A 20,600-nucleotide genomic window follows, 5' to 3' on the forward strand; every position below is an offset into this window, starting at 1 on the left:
TTTGTGATGCATTGCAGTAATAGTATTTCAAAGAAGAAGCTTAGTCACTTGGACCATATCAAGGTGGTAGATAATTACTTGTGCTGTACTTCGTTCTACTTCCATTGGTTCTCCTTCCTTGCTGCATTTCTCCATCAAACACAGCTACACAGAAATAGCAGTTCACATGATGGTACATTGTAACATAGATACTTTTAAAGCGCTGTTTCTTTTGTAGCATGCACAAGGCACAGATTGCTGTTCAATTTAAGGTAATGTTTGCTGCTTGTCTCCAGTTGTTGCTCCGTTATCATTCTGAAATACCCCTAGGAGCAGCTTGAATTTTGTTGCACGTCATGTAGTGTTACAGATACACTCTAACACAGTCACTTCTCCTAGTTTCAGTCTAGTTTTCTTTGTCTCTTTATCTCAATTCTTTGTTCTTCCTCCCTAGACCCGCTTAGAACATCACCAGCTAATCCAAAAGCAGCTGTCACTAGAAGGAAATTCTGCTCTGTGTTTACATCTTAGGTTTTTTAATATGTTCACCCTGTGACGAGGTGTTTTTGTAGTCAAAGAGAGCAGACCTAGATGGTTTGAAAGAAAGAACATTGAAAGAAAGAACAGCAAGCCCCAGATCTCTGTATATGAGCTTCAGCAGATTTTTGCAGGTCAGAGGAAGGGTTGTAAAAACCCAAAGCAAGCCATTTTCATGGCAAGGTGCTTTGCAGTCACTCCCTCTACATTCCTCTAACTTCTGTCATACTCTATGCTCACTGCAGATGTTCCTAGAAAGGGAGCATCTGTGTTCCCAGGGATTTTGCTATGTGCTCAATATAGCTATGAAATAATTAACTTGACTTTGCAAGGATCAGGATTTTGAAATGGAACAGCCATTTTAAAACTGTGCTCTTCTAACAGAGGAGGGTCTTTAAATAGTTCAGAATTTTGAAATTGTCAGGCATCAGCATTTTTTTTTCCTTTAAGATATTTAAGATCTTTAAGATATCTTTTACTTGAACTGTGGGAGTGCTTAGGATTTAATCAGTTTCTAATCCTGGAAGTGGCAGAAGTGCTTGGGAGGCTGTAGAAGAGCAAAAACAGAACTTTGTGCTGGAATGATCAGAGTTCATCATTTTTTCATGGTAAAGCATTTGGAGGAGGAAGCTGCTGTGCATTACTTGTTTACTTTGCCTTCTTTGTGTTTACAGAGAGGACAAGATCCGATAAACTGGACATCCTTTAATTTTAAACCATTTCTTCACTGCAACTAGTTTCAGTGCTTAGGGGAGCTTAGTGTATGAGATGGGCAATTCCTTTCATGTTTTAATAAGAGCTGCTCTGCAAACCTGCATTGGTTTTTTTTTAAAAAAAAGGGTGGTGATGCACTGGAGCAGGCTGCCCAAGGAGGCTGTGGATGCCCCATACCTGGAGCATTCAAGGCCAGGCTGGATGTGGCTCAGGGCAGCCTGGTCTGCTGGTTGGCAACCTGCACATAACAGGAGGGGGTTGAAACTGGATGATCATTGCGGTCTTTTCCAACCCAGGCCATTCTATGATTCTGTACTCTGTGACTGTTCTGTAAGTAGTATCTGAGTCGTTCTAGATGTACTCCTTCCATTGTAGCGAGGTTTGCACTGAAGCTAATTCTAGAAGTTTGTCACCCCTTGCACTTCAAAGAAAGGAAGAAGGCCCAGAGGACAGTCTGTGACACTGCGCTGATTCTAGACCAATATGAGTAGGTTTGTTTGCTCTGTCTTGGACAATCTCCAGTTGTGTAAAGATGGTGACCCTGATATGAAGAAGAAAAAATCTGAACCTCGTTAGAAGTAGAACATACAGCTATAACAAATGTTTAGTTCCCAAGTCACATTTAAATAATGAAGTAGCTGGCTGGCCTGCAAGTACGTGCCTCCCACTCGATACACACTTTAGAAAATGGCTTGGTAAAATGGCAGGATTTGGCACATAGGTTTCTTGAAAGCATTCACTTTTTGTTGCCGAGTGGATGTGAAATGTTTGAAGTCTTTGAGATGACTCGTCTCACATGAATGGACAGGTAAGGTATAAAACTGACAGTGCTAATCACTGCCATAAAGCAAGTGGGTTTTTAATGTTTGCATACAGTATTTGCGATGAAATTTCTTGGAAAGTGTTTTTGATGGGTGAAAATACAGAATTACTTAAGGACTGTTTTCAAACATTTGTGACACTTCCTTCAAGGATGGGCCTTGGACACTAATTTTTGCCTTCATCTTGCAGGTTATGTTTGAGACATACCAGTTTTCTGGAGTGTACGTAGCCATTCAGGCTGTCCTTACTTTGTATGCTCAAGGTAGGCAAAGATAACTTAAAATATGTTTAATTTATGTGTTGCTAAGGCAGAGCTCTAATATAGTATTAATGAGGCTTGGGTACTGCTGTAAGCAAGCTCAATTCTGTTCTAAAGGTTTGCTTTTTGTTTTTGGGAATTATGGATAGTTATCTTTGTGTGCACATTTAGCAGACCTACTTGTAAAATCCAGTTTATCAAAACTCACTGTTTGAAGGTGCAGTTCATTTTAGTCTTCAGCATCTTTCCAAGCCTGAATGACATGCTCTTGGTTTTCTGAAAGGTTTATCACCACAAATGAATGTCAAGCAGCTGATTAGGTGACTTTGCACTGTTCTCAGTTCAGGAACATGTTGATTCTTCTGCTGTATATAAGCAAGAATAAATAACTGCCAGCTTAAAAAGAAAATTACAGATTCACTGAATTCAATAGAAATTCTGCCATTGGCTGCCGTTCATCAATGATCTAGGATATTCAAGACGTGGGTTCTAATAACATGACTTCTTACATCTGTTTACTGGTGGCTTGGTGTACCTAACCATTGTGTGGCAGGAAATCAAAATGTCCTTCCTTGTTGACATGTCATCATAGCGTCTGTGCCCAAGAGCAGAAGTTCAAGAGAGGGACTGCTATGCAAGTCACTAAAAGCAGCTGAACCCAAACCACTCTTGCAGGCCTGTTTTTTAGTTTTATTTGCTGATCACTCTTTCTTTTTTTTTTTCCTTTATCATTGTTTTTTGTTTGGTTCATTACAAGTCTATCTGTCTGAAAAATGCACAGTCTTCCATTTACAATTACAGCAGAATTTATTTTACTGCATAGTGCTCAGTTACTCTGAACAACAAAACATAAAACAACTTGGAGCAGTCTGCTGTTGAAGAACAGATATTTTCTGCCCTATGAAAGCATTAATTGGTACTTGAGAAGAAAGCATCATGAACAAATCCTAACAGTATTCTAACAAGAGAAACTTGTGGCATGAATACCTCCACATTTCTTTATATTGGAGCAATTAATATCATGTTGCACATACATAACTGGATCTACTCAGGAATTTATAATCCAACAAACATTTAATGACCTTAGCTATTCTCTTTAATTTAAGATGCAATTTAAGATGTGAAAACAGTGGAAAAAATGGCAAATGGTAGAGTTGAAGCACCTAGGCAAGAGGAAGGATAATCCGTTTTTAACATGTGTATATACAGGCATTTTCACTGTGAAAATCTTATGTTTAAAATCTAGGTGAGTGGAAATAACTGAATTTTAGGTTTTGCTTCCTTTTCTCAAAAGGGTGATGACCATTACAGTGTTCTTTTAGGATACCAACAAGGTTATGATTACAATGATAAAACTGTTCTGCTCTATTTATGGAGGTGCTACTAACAGTTGTACTTCCTCCCCTGTTTCATTCTTCTAGGTCTGCTGACTGGTGTTGTTGTGGACTCTGGAGATGGTGTCACTCATATCTGCCCAGTTTATGAAGGTTTCTCTCTCCCTCATCTCACCAGGCGGTTAGATATTGCTGGGAGGGATATCACCAGGTACCTCATTAAGGTGAGCTGGAAAGAGTCTTTAAGGCTGAGGCTGATGGCAGTGGCACACGGGTTCAAGTTAAAATCCCTTGGTAGGAAGAAACTTTATTGTTTGTGTGTTCTTTACAGAAAGAGAACCAGTATTCTTTGTATTGCTTCAGCCTCTCTGTGTTACGTTTCCTCATCTATAGCACTGATGTTATTCAGACTTCACTCACTTTCCTAGTAATAGTCTAAGAAGGGAAGGGCCTCCCTTCTGTGTTTGGGAAGGAAAATCTCACATTTGGCTTTCTTGAGATGTAAAATAAAAACGACTATATATTCTAACATCTTTTTTAGTGTAGAAAATAATGTAATGATTCTTATCTGATTATTAAATAAGAATGTTTTATTATTTACTTTTAAAAAGTATGTAAACCTTAGGATTTTTTAATCCAGAATATTGCTTAACTGCAATATTGTGCTGTTCTGAAGCGAAGTCCTAAATGGGAGGATTATTTTAGTATCTTTCACTTCTGTAACAATTGCACTGGAAGTTCTTGGGAAGATTTCCTACTTACAGTGATATTGTATCTGGTTGGTTTTTTTTCCTTGTTCTGATAATAATGGATACAGTTACAGATTTGACTTAATACTGAATTTGCAGCTAGAAAAGCCAGGGAAACTTGACAAGTTGTTGACTGTGCACACTGGAGGCAAGGAGATCTGTGCTGTTTCTCACCTTTATAGCTAATCTAATCTGTTCACTGCAGCTCCTCTTACTGCGAGGCTATGCTTTCAACCACTCTGCTGATTTCGAGACTGTTCGCATGATCAAGGAGAAGCTGTGCTATGTGGGATACAACATTGAACAGGAGCAGAAATTGGCATTAGAGACCACAGTACTAGTTGAGTCGTACACGGTGAGTGTTTTGAGGCACATTTTCTTGACCTAAATGTATTAGGTCTAAAATCAGGTAGCATTTAGCTTTGATTCCTTGTAAGTTTGTCTTGGCAGTAGCTCACTTCCCAGACACAGAAGTCTGTAGAATCACATTACTTGGTTCTGGGAAAACTAGAAAAGCTGATTTTGGGGATATCTTTAAAGCTTTGTATTGACTTTTGTAACTGTAGATGCTTGAAATTTGAATATTACAGCACAAAAACTTGTAGAGAAAGTGGACTTACGCTAGCAGGTCAGATTGTTTCAGCTTCGTCCCTCTAGCTGTGATACATCTGGGACTGGAAACTGGTAAGAAGGGGGGTAAACTTACTCTTAGGAGACTTGCTGTAATAGCACATGAAAAGAAAGGAGTTTCAGAATAGCATTTTTCTTGCCTCAAGTTCATCTTTAAAATCAAAATTAAGAGCTGTATTGCAAGGCAGCATTTGGTACTTCAGTATCAGTGTATCTGGTCCTTGATCTCTGTAAGTAAATCACATAGCAATTGAAGAATCTTCTTTCAGTAGCACTGACTTCTTGCAGTGGTGACAATAAGCAACAATTTCCTGCTTTAAAACACCTAGTAACAACGTAAGTCATTTCCTCCTGTTTTCTGTATCTGAGTGGCTAAAAGCAGCCTGCTGAATGGCTTTCTCTTCACTAGCTCCCAGATGGCAGGATTATCAAAGTCGGTGGAGAACGGTTTGAGGCACCAGAGGCACTTTTCCAGCCTCACTTAATCAATGTGGAGGGGGTTGGTGTGGCTGAGCTGCTGTTCAACACCATCCAGGCTGCTGACATTGATACCAGGTAAGAGCACACTTACTCCTGCACTCTGACAGTGAATTGTGACACAGGGATTGCTTTCCAAGAAAATAACATCTTTTTGCTTTAGTCACCACCAGCTGTGTGAAGATATATGTTGGAACTGGGGGTCGGTCTTAGATGACTTTTTGAAGCTTAGTGCATTATCTGAAAACATTACTATTTTGTATGAATAAGCAAGGATTAAATCTTGGAATTGTGGGGTTTCTTTCGTGTTCCTTCTTTTTTGATTGCTGCTTTCTGGGACATCTGGAGAAGTGTGAGCAAGTGTGCCAAACTTGGGCAAAGGTTGTTTTTGTGTTTGTGTGATGTCAGTTTTGTAGATCTGTATTTACTTCTCTGTATGTACAGGTACCTACTTGTCCTATCAGAAACTCTGTAGCACTCTAAAAAGATTGTTCTCTTGGTTAGGTCTGAATTCTATAAGCACATTGTGTTGTCTGGAGGGTCCACTATGTACCCTGGGCTGCCTTCACGACTGGAGCGAGAACTTAAACAGCTCTACCTGGAACGAGTTCTGAAAGGAGACGTGGAAAAACTCTCGGTAAGTTCTGAGTCACTGCTGTATTTGTGTGGGGCGCAGGTTTATCCTGAATCCCCGCTAGAGGGAACCAAGTAGTCAGAAATGACAAGCTGTGGATCACCCTCCACACAGCTTGAAAAGCTTGGTGCATCCCGGTTCTTCACAGTCTTGTGCTGGCTTTTGCATGTATATGCAGTAAAGCTGCCTTCTGGTCATGCTAATAGAAAGTCGTTCCTGAAGTCTTGGGTTAGTTTGAGCATAAAATGTGCAGTTAAATGCTAACGTACAACTCTCATGTAGAATGAGGGGTGCTAGTGAGTTTTTGTGCTACAGAAAGTCATCACTGAGCAAAAATTATTTCTGTCTTTGAAAGCTTGGGCTCATGCTATGCATTGTAGATGAAATGCTCAGAAGTTTAAGGCTAGAGTTCACACGTCGTCAAGTGGAATAATTTTCCTTGCTCACCTGCAGACAAAAGCCAAACAGATGATGGAGGTAGCATTGCCTTCTATCTAGTAACAATGTCATGTGCTTTTCAAAAAGGAGATATTTATGGAAGAAATTTCTCTGAGTGAAGTTTCTAACGTTGAACTGAATTGAACTTCCTCAGCTTTGAATACAGTATTCTCTGAAGATCTCTTACAGCCATTTAGAATGACTCAGTTGCACAGAATAGAATCACAAAATCACATGTAGCTTTGACTGTGCTCATTTTGCTCTTGCAGTTGGAGCTTGGGCATCAAATAATTAAGAATATTCATTAGATAAGCTGGCTTAAGTTGTATAAATTTAGAATCTGTTCCATCTGCCCTCCTCAAATTTGGTATAATTCTAAAACATTTTGTGATCTGGTAAACTCCTGATAATTTTAGCCATCAAAGCTTAGCAAGTATTTAACTCTTCTTCCGTGTTCATAAAATGCAAGAATACGATCTTTAATTTTCTGTTCTGACTTCTGGGCTTTTTGTGGATACGTGGAAGGTATAATTTTGGGGACGTGTCAATAGCCCTCTCTAATTTCCAGTGCAAAGTAGTTATTTGACTTTGGTTGTGCGAGCTGGAAGCTCACACAAAGTGCCCGGTGCTAGCATTGCATTTTGGTTGCGTTTCTCACACTAAGCAGCTTTTGTTCTTTCATTGTTCTAGTAGAAAGCACAGTTCTGTTTGAGTAGGCTTTGTTTTGAGAATCCTAACAGCAGTTTTGTTGGGGTTTTTTTTCCTTAGAAATTTAAGATCCGAATTGAAGACCCACCTCGCCGAAAGCACATGGTGTTTTTGGGCGGCGCAGTTCTAGCAGACATCATGAAAGACAAAGACAACTTCTGGATGACCCGACAAGAATACCAAGAAAAGGGAGTGCGTGTGCTGGAGAAGCTTGGTGTGACTGTTCGATAAATCCCAAAGCTTGTTCCCATCACGTCTAAAGCTTTTTTTCTTTCATTGCCAATCTCTGAACTCACTCAGCTACATGCTATGGAAAGGCCTGTCTGTGGCCTTTGACCCAAAGGTCAGGTTTTGTTCTGGTTTCTTGGGGTAGCTTTTGTTAAACGTTTCTTAATGTGGCTAAATTTGACTATTAAATTTGACCACTTCCCCGCAAACAAAACAGAGCAAGAGCAGCCTGTCTACTTCATTGTTCCTTCCCAGTAGGCAATTGGGTAATTCTGGTAGGCTTTTTCTTCTGGGTTTATTGCTGTAGTACTGCTAGCTTTTGTCTCTAGTTCACAAGGGGTTGTGTGCCTTTTTTAGCATAAGAAAACCTTTAAACGGGAGCTTTTGCTATTGGATCATTGTGGTGGTTATCTTTGCATCTTTTTGCCTCTCTCTACATTAAGACTTCTTTTTCTTTCCTGCAATAAGGAATTTTGATTAAGCATAGTTAGAAACTAGTTTAACTAGCTGGAATGGCTTTACACACTGTGTCCATGTAATGTGGTTCTGTATGCCCTGCTGCCTCAAACTGGTCTCTGAGGCCATTTATCAGAATCCTTAGAGGAGGTGGGGCTTCCATGCTGTATTTCTCTAAGTGGGCATGTACACAGTTGCCACAAACCAGGGAACACCGGATATTCTGGCAAAAGTAAATTTGTGGCCTTAGATGTCTTTTTTTTTTTTTATTTTGGAGGGAGGAGACAGGTTTGAGCTGTGTTGCTTTTCTGTTAAGGGACAGCTGGAGGTCAGTCTGACCAAAAATGCCTCTTTTTGTAGCTACGTTTTGGTACCATGTTATCTCAGCATAGGGAGCAAGAATGTTACGTTAGCTGTTCTGTAACTGTTGAGAAACTTACTTAGATGTGCTGAGAGAGGAGCCTCTGAACTTCTAAAGAGATTTAATACTTTCAGAAATGCTTGTGAAAACTGTAATTAAAGATATTAAAACTCCCCAAACTAAGTTTAAAATGTTTTAAGTGCTTGTATGTACATCAGAAGCACTTGTATTAAACTTTACAAGTATATTAACCTAGTGCCAAGTAGTTATTGCAAATGAATATTTCAATGCCCAGTGTTCATCGCAGCAAGCAGATGTTTATAAACAACCACTGGCAGTAGGTTATAAAGAATGACCTGTGTTTGTTCTAGTTGAAAATAGCACTGGAAGAGGAGATGTTGGTTGGTAAATATCTGCAACTCATTTTGATTTTTTTGGTTACTTTAGGTGGGATGGGGAAGGAAGTGAAAAACAATGACAGAAATGCTGTTTGCAGAAAGTACATTAAAGCTGAGTTGTACTGAAAACTAGAAGTTGTCACTAGTAATTATCAGCCATCTTCTCCCAGTAGAGTTGCCTGTATTTTCTTTCCCATAGCAGACTGATCAGCACAATCAAATCTGCCTTACACAAAGCATAGCAAAAACTGCTCGCATACGGATGCCAGTTAGATGTAGTTCTACTTTGCTTGTCATGGAAATGTTATCTCACTTCTTACTTAGTTTTCCAAGCCTACCATAACATGTAAACGTGAGGAGGTTAAGATCTGCTTTTGACTTCCAAACCTTGGAATGTACGAGATGTGCTTTCATATACTTGCCATTTGTCTACATCTTTACATTAATGATCGGCCCCAGGAACGGGGAAATATTAAACTCCCTTGGATTCTTAAAAGTTGCTTTCTTTCTAAATCAAGCAGACGGCTTCCTTTTGGCCAAGAGAGCCAAACAGGCAGAGACCACGTCTGCATTTCTTAAACAACAGGACAGATGCTATAGTATTGCTAGTAATGACCATTTAATTATAGGTGGGTGGGGTTTTTTGCAGCTATATTTACTCTTAACTTGAACAATATGAATTTACAGGCATGCCGGTCATGCCTCAGTGCATGCACTTATGCAGTTACTAGATTTTTGGGGACGTGAATGTAAGGGGTATTCTGAATTCCTCTAGTCTTCTGAACATTTAATACACAAGATTTAAAAATGCTGTGCGCTTGCTTTACAGCTATGGTTTCTCACGTGACTGTCTCTGGGCTTTCTGGACAGCTTTGAGAATGGTGTAAATAAACCAAAGAATGACTTAACAACCTTTTTTTGAATGACAATCTGCCACGTGATCAATTGTACAAATCCAGACCTTGACCTGAACCCCTTTTCTAAGCCACATTCTCCCCTCTTCATTGGCTTCAGTTAGGTATGTGCCTATCTTCAATAAAGGTTTTGGAATTTGGCCCTTTCACAAGAGAGCTTCACAGCACCATTAGAAATAAATGTCAGTTGATTATGCAGTATCTTAGGATTTCATGGAAACGATGTATTTATTGGGGGGGGGGGAAGAAAAGAAAGAAAGACAAAGCATATTGCATTACAGCTATCCTGAATCCAGAAGAATGAATACAACATCCACAGACTGAATGGGGTTCCAGTTGTGCTCAGTGTGGTTCTCAATGTGTTAGCACACACGAGTGTGTGTTCTCTTGTTCTCTCAGCTGACAGCTTCACTATTGAAGCACTATATGAAAGTAATCTGGTTTTAATGTTGTTGGTTTTTTTATTTTTAAAGACCAAATAACTTTGGTTCTATTTGCAACATGCTTCAGCTCCTATAAAATTAGACTAGAAGATGCTGCATCAGCTGTAAGTTTTTTGGAACTACCCCACTTTTAACGTTAAGCTGCTTCAAACCCCTCCCCCAGTGTTCTAGGATGTTAACCTATGTAACACAAATGGCTTTTTTATACAGCTCTGAACAGCATGTTAACACGCAGCACTGGTTGAGACCATGAATGGAAATAAACATCTATTTAAATTGACAGGTCTTTTCAATATAAAAATAAAATCAGATTTTTTTCAAAGTAGATGACGTTTGCTTTGTTTCCTTTGGGAAATCACAGTTTTGTCAGGTTTTTTTTTCTAACATAACTTTCATCATGAAACTATCACAAGCTGCTTATGCTGAGGAAATCTGATGTGGCAGAATAGCACGTTCCCTATTGATTGCTGTCACAGAGTGAAAAAGGCACCCCATCTCCATTCTCTAGCCAAGATTTCCTTCCTTCCACCCTAGTTTGTTTAAATTAATATATATATATATTTATATTAACTTAATATGTAGCCTTGGAGAGGAATCTTACCTAGTTCAAGCTCTATGCTTGATTGATTTCAGTGACCTGGCTATGCGTGGTAGCCACATAATAGCATTCTCGTGTGGAAAAAACTCATTTATCTGGCTTTGTAGCAAGCTCATTCAGCTTCTTCATCCTAGCACATTGCACGTGCTGATCTGTATGGATATTCCCAGGCATTATGTCTCCAGCAGACAACAACTTTGGTTTTCTTTACAGTAACCCAAAGTGTAGTTTGGCTCTGGTTGAATCTGTCTCAAGGACTAGGCCAACTATGTGCCATCTTAGATACGGGTTGTAGATTGGATTTCAATAGATGGGGTAAAAAGATCCCCCTATAATCTTCATTTCATCACTGTATTTGTAGGTGGGGGGAAGGCAGGCTTTGCCTCTGTGCAGCGATGATAATATGTGCTCCCCACTCTCCCTGCCTTGGCTTGGTTTGCCTGACATGGCTTTTGCTCAGCCAGTGTTTGCTCATCAACTTTTTCAGTAGTGACTTCCTCCCTACAGGTACTTCATGCATTTGCCACAAACGAGCCTCATTTGCTGTTTCATTATGGTGAAAAATGCAGGTTGGTTTTCTTTTCATTTTAATCCACATATCTCTCTTCCTTTGTTCTTAGCAACCAGGAGAATTGTTGAGAAAAAAAATAGTTAAACTTTTCAGCAAGTATTCAAATCTGAACTGAAAACTTGCTTTATTTCTGCCACAGGCAGAAATAGTTGTTTTAGTTTGTTTTTCAATAAATTTGTATGCTGTCCTGTTGAGATAAGTCACTGTCACTTTGCCATCATAGAACTCAAGGAAAAAGAAAAGCTACTTTTTTGAGTAGGTGCTACTGTAGCCTCTTACCTCTGCTGCATCACAGTATTAAGATAAGCTTTAAATAACATCCCTCAAGCAGGCAGCTTACCTTTCTGTAACCCGTTGTTGCATCCTGTTGTCCCAGCTAAGTGTACAAACCAAGGTTGCAGTGCACATCTGCATATCCCCAACAGCTGGAGCAGGGCTCCTTGCCTTCCTTGTGCCACGTGCAGGATTCTGCTTTGGTGTTGCTGGTGCAAGGAGAAGCTCAGGGAGGAGAGGAAGTGTAGGACTTTGCTTCTGCATTTTAAGGTTGTTTTGAAAGCAGTTCCTTCATTTTAAAGTTGAGGGAAACATTTTCTATTCTAGGTGACAAATAAAGCATGTTATGCATCTCTAACAGATTTAGGATGATGCTGAGGGGCATCTTCCAACTGCACAACTTGTGCTCCTTCCTGTAACTTAAAAAAATCTTTCCACAAAGCTGAGGAACAGTAATTAAATTGTAGCTGCAGGAATAATGACAGATACGGGCCGCTTGCCTACACCTTTTCATCACCACACCCATCTCCCATCTGCTTTTTGTTTGCCCTAAAGCTTAAGTGGTTTCAGGATCCTCTTGCATGCATGTTTTCACTGTGTGCCCATTTTAAATCTCTCCAAGTATTTTAATGAATTAATTAATTGACAGTTGCTGACCTCAACACAAGTACATCCTGTAAGTCCTGACTTGCATCAGGCATTTTTCTGAGCAGAGCAGCCCTTTTGGGGGCTGTTCCAAATCTAAACTTTACTGTTGTCCAATGAATTCCCATTCTGAATCACCCAGTGTAAACTTGATATTGCTTTCCTGCCAAAGCATGAAGTACAAGGGTGGCATTAAAGACATGAGAAGCAATATTTTGGGAAATGCCCAGCCACTCAGCTTCCTTGGAATATTCCATTTTTGTCTTTTCCCATTGCAGTGTATGTCAGTGCTACTTCAAACTACCCTGTGGCAAGTCTTGTAAAAGCTGAGGGGATTTATGCAAGCAGCTGTAATGCTGGTAAATAGTTCTCTGTAAGAAAGTCTTGTAAAAGGGGAGGGAGGGGCTAGGGCTTCCTATAGCATTGCTGGGTGATAGCCTGGAGCTGTAACTGGAATAACCTATGAAACATTCTCAGTCATGGAACCCGTGTACCATATGAGAACAAAATGTTGTATGATCATTACCCATTATCTAATTATACAAGAACTTACAGCCCTGGAGGATGAAAAACTAATTAAATTGTTACCACGTTTTAAAAGATAGCAAAGAAGTGAGGAACATTTGGTTTTTTTTGGTTCCTGCTCCGCTGCTCATGTTTCTTGAGAAGTGAATGAGGCAGTGTGGTGGGGATGTAGTGCTCTGTGTACTGATTCTGTTAATGCTACAGGAGGTTGTAGAGGCAAGGAACTTTCTTCTAGGAGTGGACTGCTTACTCAAAAACAGCTTTGGAGCTGCAATTCTGCAGTAAGGAGGATTCACTGATTCACTGTCCCAGCTTATCCATGAAAGCAGCTGATGCTGAACATTGCTTACCTTCAGTGCAATAAGGATGATCATTTACAACTGAGGATTTGCTCGTGCAGAATTTTAAACAGAGTATGTCTAGAGTACTGGATCCTTTGGTGTGGACGGAACGTGGTGGGAGAAGGCTTTGGTTTTTACCCTGCACTGGGGCTTGCAGTTGTTACCAAGGAAAAAAGCTGCCTGTCATAAAAGCAATGGAATTTTCTGCATTGTTTCAGGTCCTGCAGCTTTTGTACCAGAGGTACAGAGGATCTCTGTAAAGACCTCAACCTGAATGCAGCAGCATTTAGCACCTTAGACTCTAATTTCACTTTCCAAACAGTAGTGACCAGCTTCCACCTCACCCTGAAGTGCATGCTTTCTTTCAGAGCCTTCATTCCTTCCTCTCAGGATGCGTACACTATTGCTTTACTTGTGAAATCGACAAGTAAACTCACAGCTTAAACCAACATCCCCAGGCACAAGGAACAGACCAGCCTCTTGAGAGCAGAGTGAGCCCCACTAACCTGCTGTTCTTTGCTGTTGCAGGGTGCAGACAGGTTTCATCCTGGGGCTAAGGTCAGCAAGGCAGCACACCTCTCCTCTGTGTTGCAGCAGCAAGCGATGGCTGTTGTCTGGGAATGGACTATTCCTCCTCTTGTGCCAGCAAAACCAGTAGGCATTCTCAAAGCAGGCTGTGGGCCATAAAACACAACGCTGTGATTGTGGTGCACCTGATAGCTCAACAGCTCACACCTGGGATGGGACAGACTATTACAGAGCAGTCAGCTTTGCACAAGTACTGCCCAAACTCAGTGGCTAATTATTTTAATTTTAGTAATTACTTATTCCAATATTTTAAAGAAGGGCATAATTGCCTGTAAGAGGCTGGGAATGAAATTTCAGTGAGCACAGTGACCCCTGGCAGTTTCTGGGGAGCAGCTGACGTGCCATCCACATTCTCACACCAACATGGGCACGTACATTTCTGGGTCGCTGGTGATCAGAGCACTTAGCAAGATGACTTGTACACTCAAGCTGGCTTTCTCCAACTTTCCCCAAATACACAGGGTACATTTCTGTTGTGAAAGGTGGGTAACTAACTTAGGAGATGGATGGGTCCCTTATTAGTCAGCATGCATGCTATTTATGGAGGTTTGCTTAAGGAGTGGGTCAGAAGGAAGTGACTTTTTTTTTTTTTTCTTCCCCATCCCCCCAACATTGTAACACAGTTGTTGCTTTCAAGAATATGCGTGGTCTGTTTTCTTCAGACTATTGGCTGGTCTGGTAAAATAATTAGCTGTTAGGCAGACAGAGAGAAAGGATCACATCTGCACAAGACAGGAAGACTGGGACAGTAGAAAGGGGAAAAAAAAAATCCCAGCTTGAATCACAGCTGCCCACCATGCATAGTAACAGAGCTTGCCAAGAATATTCAAATTGATTTAGGGAGAAAAGCTGAGGAAACCGTTTAACCCCAGCCTGCTTGGATCCATGACAGTATCTCTGTAGAGCGTTCCCACGTTGGGCCAAAAGAAGGATTTTCAAGCTGTGTGTTTCACCAGCCATCCTCCTCTGCCCCCCTTCCCGTTGTGCAGCAGGAACGCAACATACACACTCACTGACAGGCGTGAGGCTGTGTGCTGCAGAGCAGCTTTCCGCACGGAGAAAATTACCAAAGGTGGGAACATTTATTTCATATTGATGGGATTAAGTTGTAATTGGATTGTGTGATTTAAACCAAGATCCAGGCAAATGATTTGGGATTGATTTCAGACAGTGGGAACCTTTCTGCTGCCTGCAGCGCATCCTGCGTTAGGCTTCCCTCATGAAAAGCACTGTGCCAACAGCATTCTGAAGGCCAGAGCTTTTTGCTTCAGGGTTTCTGAGAGCACACATCCGCTGCAGGCTGCTTGCAGGTCGTGAGGATCGCACATCAAAAAGGAGGACTTGTAGTTTGTTTGGACACATGAGTAGCACCGTCATTTCCCTACTTAAATAAATCTATTATCCACAATCTGTAAGGTGATGCTCACTTAATGATTAAGAACAGCTTGTTGGGAATGTGGGTTTGTGTCTCAGAGCCTGCTGTCCCAAAGACCATCTTCCTACAGCAGTCCCACGGTCAGTCTCAAGAATCTCTCTGGGACAAATCCACAAAAGGAGAAATGCAGACATGCACAGAGCCCGAATAGAAGTGCCATCGATAGTTGATTTGGTGCTCAGTTTGAGAGCTGAAGCTGTAACTTCCCCCTGAGCTGCAGGTGGGCCTTCACTGCCAGCTGAAGCGGCAAAACCCAGCATCCAGCCCCCCCCAAACTCCAGTTTAGCTGCAGCCTCACTCATGTTGAGAGGCCTTGGGCAGATGAGCTATTTTCCAATTGAACCACAAGTTCTCTGGGTACCTAAATGTCTGCTGTAAGGCAAATGTGGGGCTGCTGAGACCCTGACAGCACTCGGCAGCTATGTGTTCCGTCCGTGCCGAAACCACAACAGGCCTCACCAGCAAGGCAACGCGCTCCCCATTGAGCTCGCCTGCAGAGCCAGGCTGCAAGATGTGTGCACAAGATGTTTGGGGATCGGGTCTCACACAAAAACAGCTGCGGGAGGAAATGGGCCCAGTAGTCAGACCACATTCACCATTAATATTCATTTATGCACAAATACTAACACAATCACGGATGACTTCTAAAGGAATGGGCCTAAGTGACTCCAGGAAGAGACGCTGCTGGGCTCTGGACAAAGAATTTAGAGGCCACTGAACGGAAACCCAAACCCTCTGTTCTGTGAGAAGGATCTCTCATCTTAAGGGAAGGAGATACCCCCTTATCACAAGGATTAAGCACCTCAGGGACTACCAGAAGTCACAGCAGCACCCTCAGCCTCTCCCATCTGACTGGTTTGCACACAGCTGGGCAGTTCTTGGGGATATCCTGCACCCTGTCCTGCATGAATCAGTAGAAAGCAGCCACCCAGCACAAGCAGTTCACCAATGCATATCACCACACAGATACAGGCTCCCAGCTGCTCTGCAGCTCCTGTGGGGTCACCCTCTCCTCCAGCAGCACAGGGCCCTGAGCACATGCTGGCCACGAGCTTACCTTGCAGGAGGCTCAGATGCAGGAGTAACGCAGGCCAAATCTGCAGACAGGTGGATACCTTTTCCGAGGTTTGCGAAAGCATGTTTGTAGTTCAGTTCTAAAGGGACGAAAGAGGAGCCAGCATCAGAGCAGAGTTCATTATTCATGTTTCATTTGGAATGTTACTTGGGAGCCGTGAAATCACATTAATGAAGCAGGCAAGATCAAACCCAGCAACATCCTGGAGAATGAGACAAATCTAGAGCCTCAAACTTAAAGCAGCAAGTCTGCAGCTCACGGCAAGAGACAACAGAGTATGATCAATGCAATTCAGGAAAAGAAAAATAAGGCAGACAGAAGGAGCGATGGAAAACAGAGAGCTTGTGCTAGGTGGAAGAACAGTGTTGAGCCACATGGTTCTGGCCTACCGATCACGATCACAGAGTCAAGACCACTACAAGCATATCTGCCGGCCCTCGCTGCAGAGCAGGTGCTCAGGTGCTCTTCAGAGGCTGTGGGCTGCCCTCCTGTGGTCCGAGAGATGTGGCAGCAATCAGCCCGTAGCCACAGAGCACTTTTGTGCCATTGGTAGAGCACAGCCATTGCTCACCCCTGGCCAGGTGCTTGAAGGAAATGAAATAAGCCCTAGGCAGGAGAAGGTGTCCAACAGTGCTCCAGGGAGCTAAGGAAAACTTTATTTTGCTTGTCCCAGCACTGCAATTTTGTTAAAAGTAATGGATGCATCGTGGCTTACACCGCCCTGGAAGCAGCAGTTTGAAGGGGAGCAGAGCACAGATGGAGGTCTGGGTTTTCCTCAAGGACATAGCTTCACTTGAGAAACAAAGCTGAGGAAAGGGCACAAGAGGGAGGAGAGAGAAAAGCCTTTATCCCCAAGGTTTGTTCAAGTTCTTATGCTGGAGAAGTTGTTAAAGGGTAGGGAGTGTAAATCCACTAATGCCAGAAATCCATTTTTCTCCAAACCAAGTTCCTCTGTGAACCACTAGGAAAGAGAAAAGACACCAGACCAAATCCAAAAATCACACTGCTGCCTCCTCAGGCACCTCAGATAGATGGTTGTGCATCACCTTACGCTGCTGGTCCATCTGCCTTCCAGGATCTGCATGCACAAGAAGACGCCTGCCAACTTCAAGGGAGATATATCCATGTGCAGGACGAAGCCTGGAAACTGCGAGTAGTTGCACTTTTACTGCCAGAAGCAACATTTTAATCTAAGTATTGGCTCCCGACAGAGGCTGTATTCTAAGGCACTGCAACATCTTTCCTCCATCTGAATAATTGCGAGTGCCTGTCTTTAATCTGTTCTCAAGAATTGTTGGGTTTGATATTTTTTTTTTTTTTCCTTAAGTACAAAAGAAAATGTTTCTGTGTATACATTCATGGCAACGGAGCGACACAGAGACATAAACTAATGGAAGGTCCATATGTCGAGAGAATATTGTATGTAATGAGAACTGCTGCATTTTTGTAAAATGTAATGGGACAGATACGCAGCAGCTGTGGGTTACTCAAGAAGCAGCTAATTTAGCAAGCTGAATTCAAGGATATTTCCCAGATCTCCCAAACAATGAATAGCAGTGTTGTTTAAGATTACCATTATGCCTTACATCCTCCTTTGACTGGAAGCAGGGGGAGGAAGCCTCTATCTGAGCTTCTGGGGCAGAAGTACATGATTAGTGCCTAGCTATCATAGGAAGCCCCAGGGGAGCAAAGGGGTCTGGACTTGAAGGAAGGAAGGAAATCGTGTAGGATAAACAAAAAAGAGCCTCAGGAAAGCAGAGATGGGCAAGACTTGGTGAAAAATAGAAATGAGAAATACAAAAGGAAATGATGAAGGGATCTATTTGAGTTCCAGCTAATATTAAACCTTAAAAAGCCTATCAACCCCATTCTAAAACATCAGCAGTTTATTTCTATGCACATAAGTTTGTTCTAAAGCAATGTAGCAGTCATTTTAAACATACAAAGCATGAAGCGTTTAAGGCTTGATTACTCTTGGATTTCACTTTCCTGGGGATTTTACTTCCCTTCTCCCCCATAAAAAAAAAAAAAAAACAAAAACAAAGGAAGATATAGATAACAGGAACACAGTAAATAGAATATCAAGACTCCAGTTTGTCACTCACCACTTCAACCAGCAAGGAAATGGGGCCAAAGGGACCTGTTCTCCCAATGTATTTCATGTGCTAGCAGCACAAGCACCCCACAGCTGCCCCAGAGAGCACCAAACTCAGTGCAGCTGTGGCTGCCCTGACCCCAAGTGCTGCCCAGCAGGCCCAGCTGTGCTGGATTGCATTGCAGCTGAGGCTAAGGGCCTCACCTCCACAAGGCAGAGGCAACTGGGGGACTTATACCAGGGTCAGCTAATACAAATGGTAAGACAGATACTACCTGCTTCAAAAGAAATAAAAAAATAACATAAAAATGGGACCAGTTCAAACGGTTGTGGTTTTGTTTCGACGGGGAAGGCCTGTGCATTGACAATGCCAGCGCTGCTAGGAGCAAATGGTTGCAGTTTGCAGCCACCTTTCTGCAGCTGGGAGGCACAGGGGGAATAGGGACAGGCTAATCTGGAATCCAAATTTGTTGCAGGTTTTGTACATGTAAACAGAAGTGGCCAGGCCATGCAGACAGTCTGGGGCCTTGTTACATCAGCTTGAGGATGGTTTGTCGAGCATAGCACGAAAAAATCATCCCTTTGGGAAAAGAAAAAAAGAAACAAAACCCACAAGAACAACCCTCTTCCTCAACAAGTTAAGGTGAAGAGAGTTGGCAAAGGGTTTTCAGGCACTGTAACCTGGTAACTGAAAGGGTTAAGATAGGTTGCATTTCTCTAGTTCCCAGATTACGATGTTAGAATTTTCTCTTATTGTGAAAATACCCAAAGGCTTTGTTGCTGTGTAGAAGAAGGGCACTTGATTTCCACACAGACAGAATGAGCTTACACAAGGGAAGTACCAGGAAAATCCATCTCTCCTCACTAAGCTCTCCTCTCAGCTCCATGGATGGAGAGCAGAACTGTTCCCTCAAGCCTGGCTTTAGAGAGGCATTATAACAACAGCCTCTCCCAGGCTCAAGCCAAAACTTCTGCTTAATTACATAGAGGAGATTTTGCTCCTTCTACTAATGTAGGTATTAAAAATCCAAATGGCTTATATAACGTTACATCAGGATCCAAACAGATCTACAGTAGAGCTCATCTGTAGTCAGCAAAAGGCTATCTGGGGCCAAAGACTTTGCTCTCTGTTGTTTCATTGACACATGCAAGCACAGGATGTAATTCTGCTCCCGGAGTCACAGCTGGAGCAAGATAACAGAGCTAGAAGCTTTGGAACTACCTGAAATAAATACACTTTAAAAGAGATGTTTTTCTTTCTTAAACCCTTTTGAGCTGCTCCCTCATGTTTCACGGTAAACAAGTCCCACCCTGCTGTACCAGAAAGGCACTCTCACTCATTCCTTTGCATAAGGACAAAAAGCACAGCCCCTCAGCGAGAGGAGTCTGAATTTACTCATGAGACCATAGGAAACAGCTGTTGCTTTCAGCCCAGCCTCTCCTTTATCTCTGTTTTGTTTATTCATGTCCCAGCTCATAGTGGCCATAGTGAGTGGGTCAGGGCTCTGGGCTCCCAGCAGCTCCCTGTGGTTGATGGAAGCCAGCTCGGTGCCAGCAGGATGGAAGAGCAGGCTTTCACACTGCTCAGTTCTCAGGTGGTGACAGAGGTAAATTCCTCACCTGGGCAGCCAATAGTGCAGACAGGAGCCAGGCTTTTGCCCCAGATTTTTGCAGAGGGGGGCAAACGCTCAGAAAGTTGCATGAAGGCAGGCAAATGTAGCATGCTGAAAATAACGTGTGCCTTTTCACATCTCCTCCTCCTTCTTTGAGTCTATTGCTACCTCCTTTGCATCAGAGAGGGTGTTTACACTCCCCATCTTCTATAACAATATAGTGAACAGGATTATGCTCAAAAATGTGCAAAGATTAATCTGCAAAGAGAGTGCTGTGGTGTCATGGCATGCAGAAGTGGTGCAGAGTCCAAATAGCCCACAGATAGTTCTACAGAGAAGCAGGGAAAAGGTGCAAGGCAGTGACCTTGCAGGTATTTGCTAGAGACCTGCTACCCAGCAGGGAAAAAGACAGCAGAAATGAGCTTGGTGAGAAGAACAGGAAAATGGAAGGCAGGTCTCCCATGTCCTAATTCTAGCTGCCTTCATCTGTCTCTGTTTCTCAGCCAAAACGTGGGTGTAATTGTTCAGGCATAGCATGAAGCTGTAAAGACTCACAGTGGATAAGACATAGCAGGAGGACAACGTGATGTCAGCAAGAAGTGAGTTGTTTTCCCCAGCACTGAGAGAATTAGCGAGCTAGAACTCCAGGGATGTCAGGACATCCATCCAAATTGGAAAGAGCATTTCAGCTCACCAGGTTGGCAGGGGGCAGGGGAACAGCACGGTCTCTCGCCTTGCAAGAAAAGCTTGCTGCTTTTTT

General features: G+C 42.3%; 1 protein-coding gene and 1 long non-coding RNA gene across 2 annotated transcripts in view; one reads left to right on the forward strand and one right to left on the reverse strand.

Annotated features, from left to right (window-relative positions):
- The window catches only part of ACTR2 (actin related protein 2), a 22,571-nt gene extending 12,165 nt beyond the window's left edge, over positions 1-10,406 (forward strand). The window contains exons 4-9 of the mRNA XM_042810371.1: positions 2,242-2,314; positions 3,733-3,869; positions 4,600-4,749; positions 5,434-5,579; positions 6,006-6,138; positions 7,342-10,406. Of these exons, the coding sequence (XP_042666305.1) occupies positions 2,242-2,314; positions 3,733-3,869; positions 4,600-4,749; positions 5,434-5,579; positions 6,006-6,138; positions 7,342-7,512 (810 nt within the window). The 3' untranslated portion in view covers positions 7,513-10,406. The remainder of the gene's footprint in view (positions 1-2,241; positions 2,315-3,732; positions 3,870-4,599; positions 4,750-5,433; positions 5,580-6,005; positions 6,139-7,341) is intronic.
- The window catches only part of LOC122155984, a 27,867-nt gene continuing 10,261 nt past the window's right edge, over positions 2,995-20,600 (reverse strand). The window contains exons 2-5 of the long non-coding RNA XR_006167350.1: positions 16,115-16,211; positions 13,541-13,708; positions 11,591-11,846; positions 2,995-6,582 (exon numbers count right to left, since the gene is read on the reverse strand). This is a non-coding gene — a long non-coding RNA (uncharacterized LOC122155984). The remainder of the gene's footprint in view (positions 6,583-11,590; positions 11,847-13,540; positions 13,709-16,114; positions 16,212-20,600) is intronic.

This window comes from Centrocercus urophasianus, unplaced genomic scaffold, assembly GCF_019232065.1.
Source record: "Centrocercus urophasianus isolate 14NV4802_14NV808 unplaced genomic scaffold, USGS_Curo_1.0 seq_10, whole genome shotgun sequence".
NCBI classification, from domain to species: domain Eukaryota; kingdom Metazoa; phylum Chordata; class Aves; order Galliformes; family Phasianidae; genus Centrocercus; species Centrocercus urophasianus.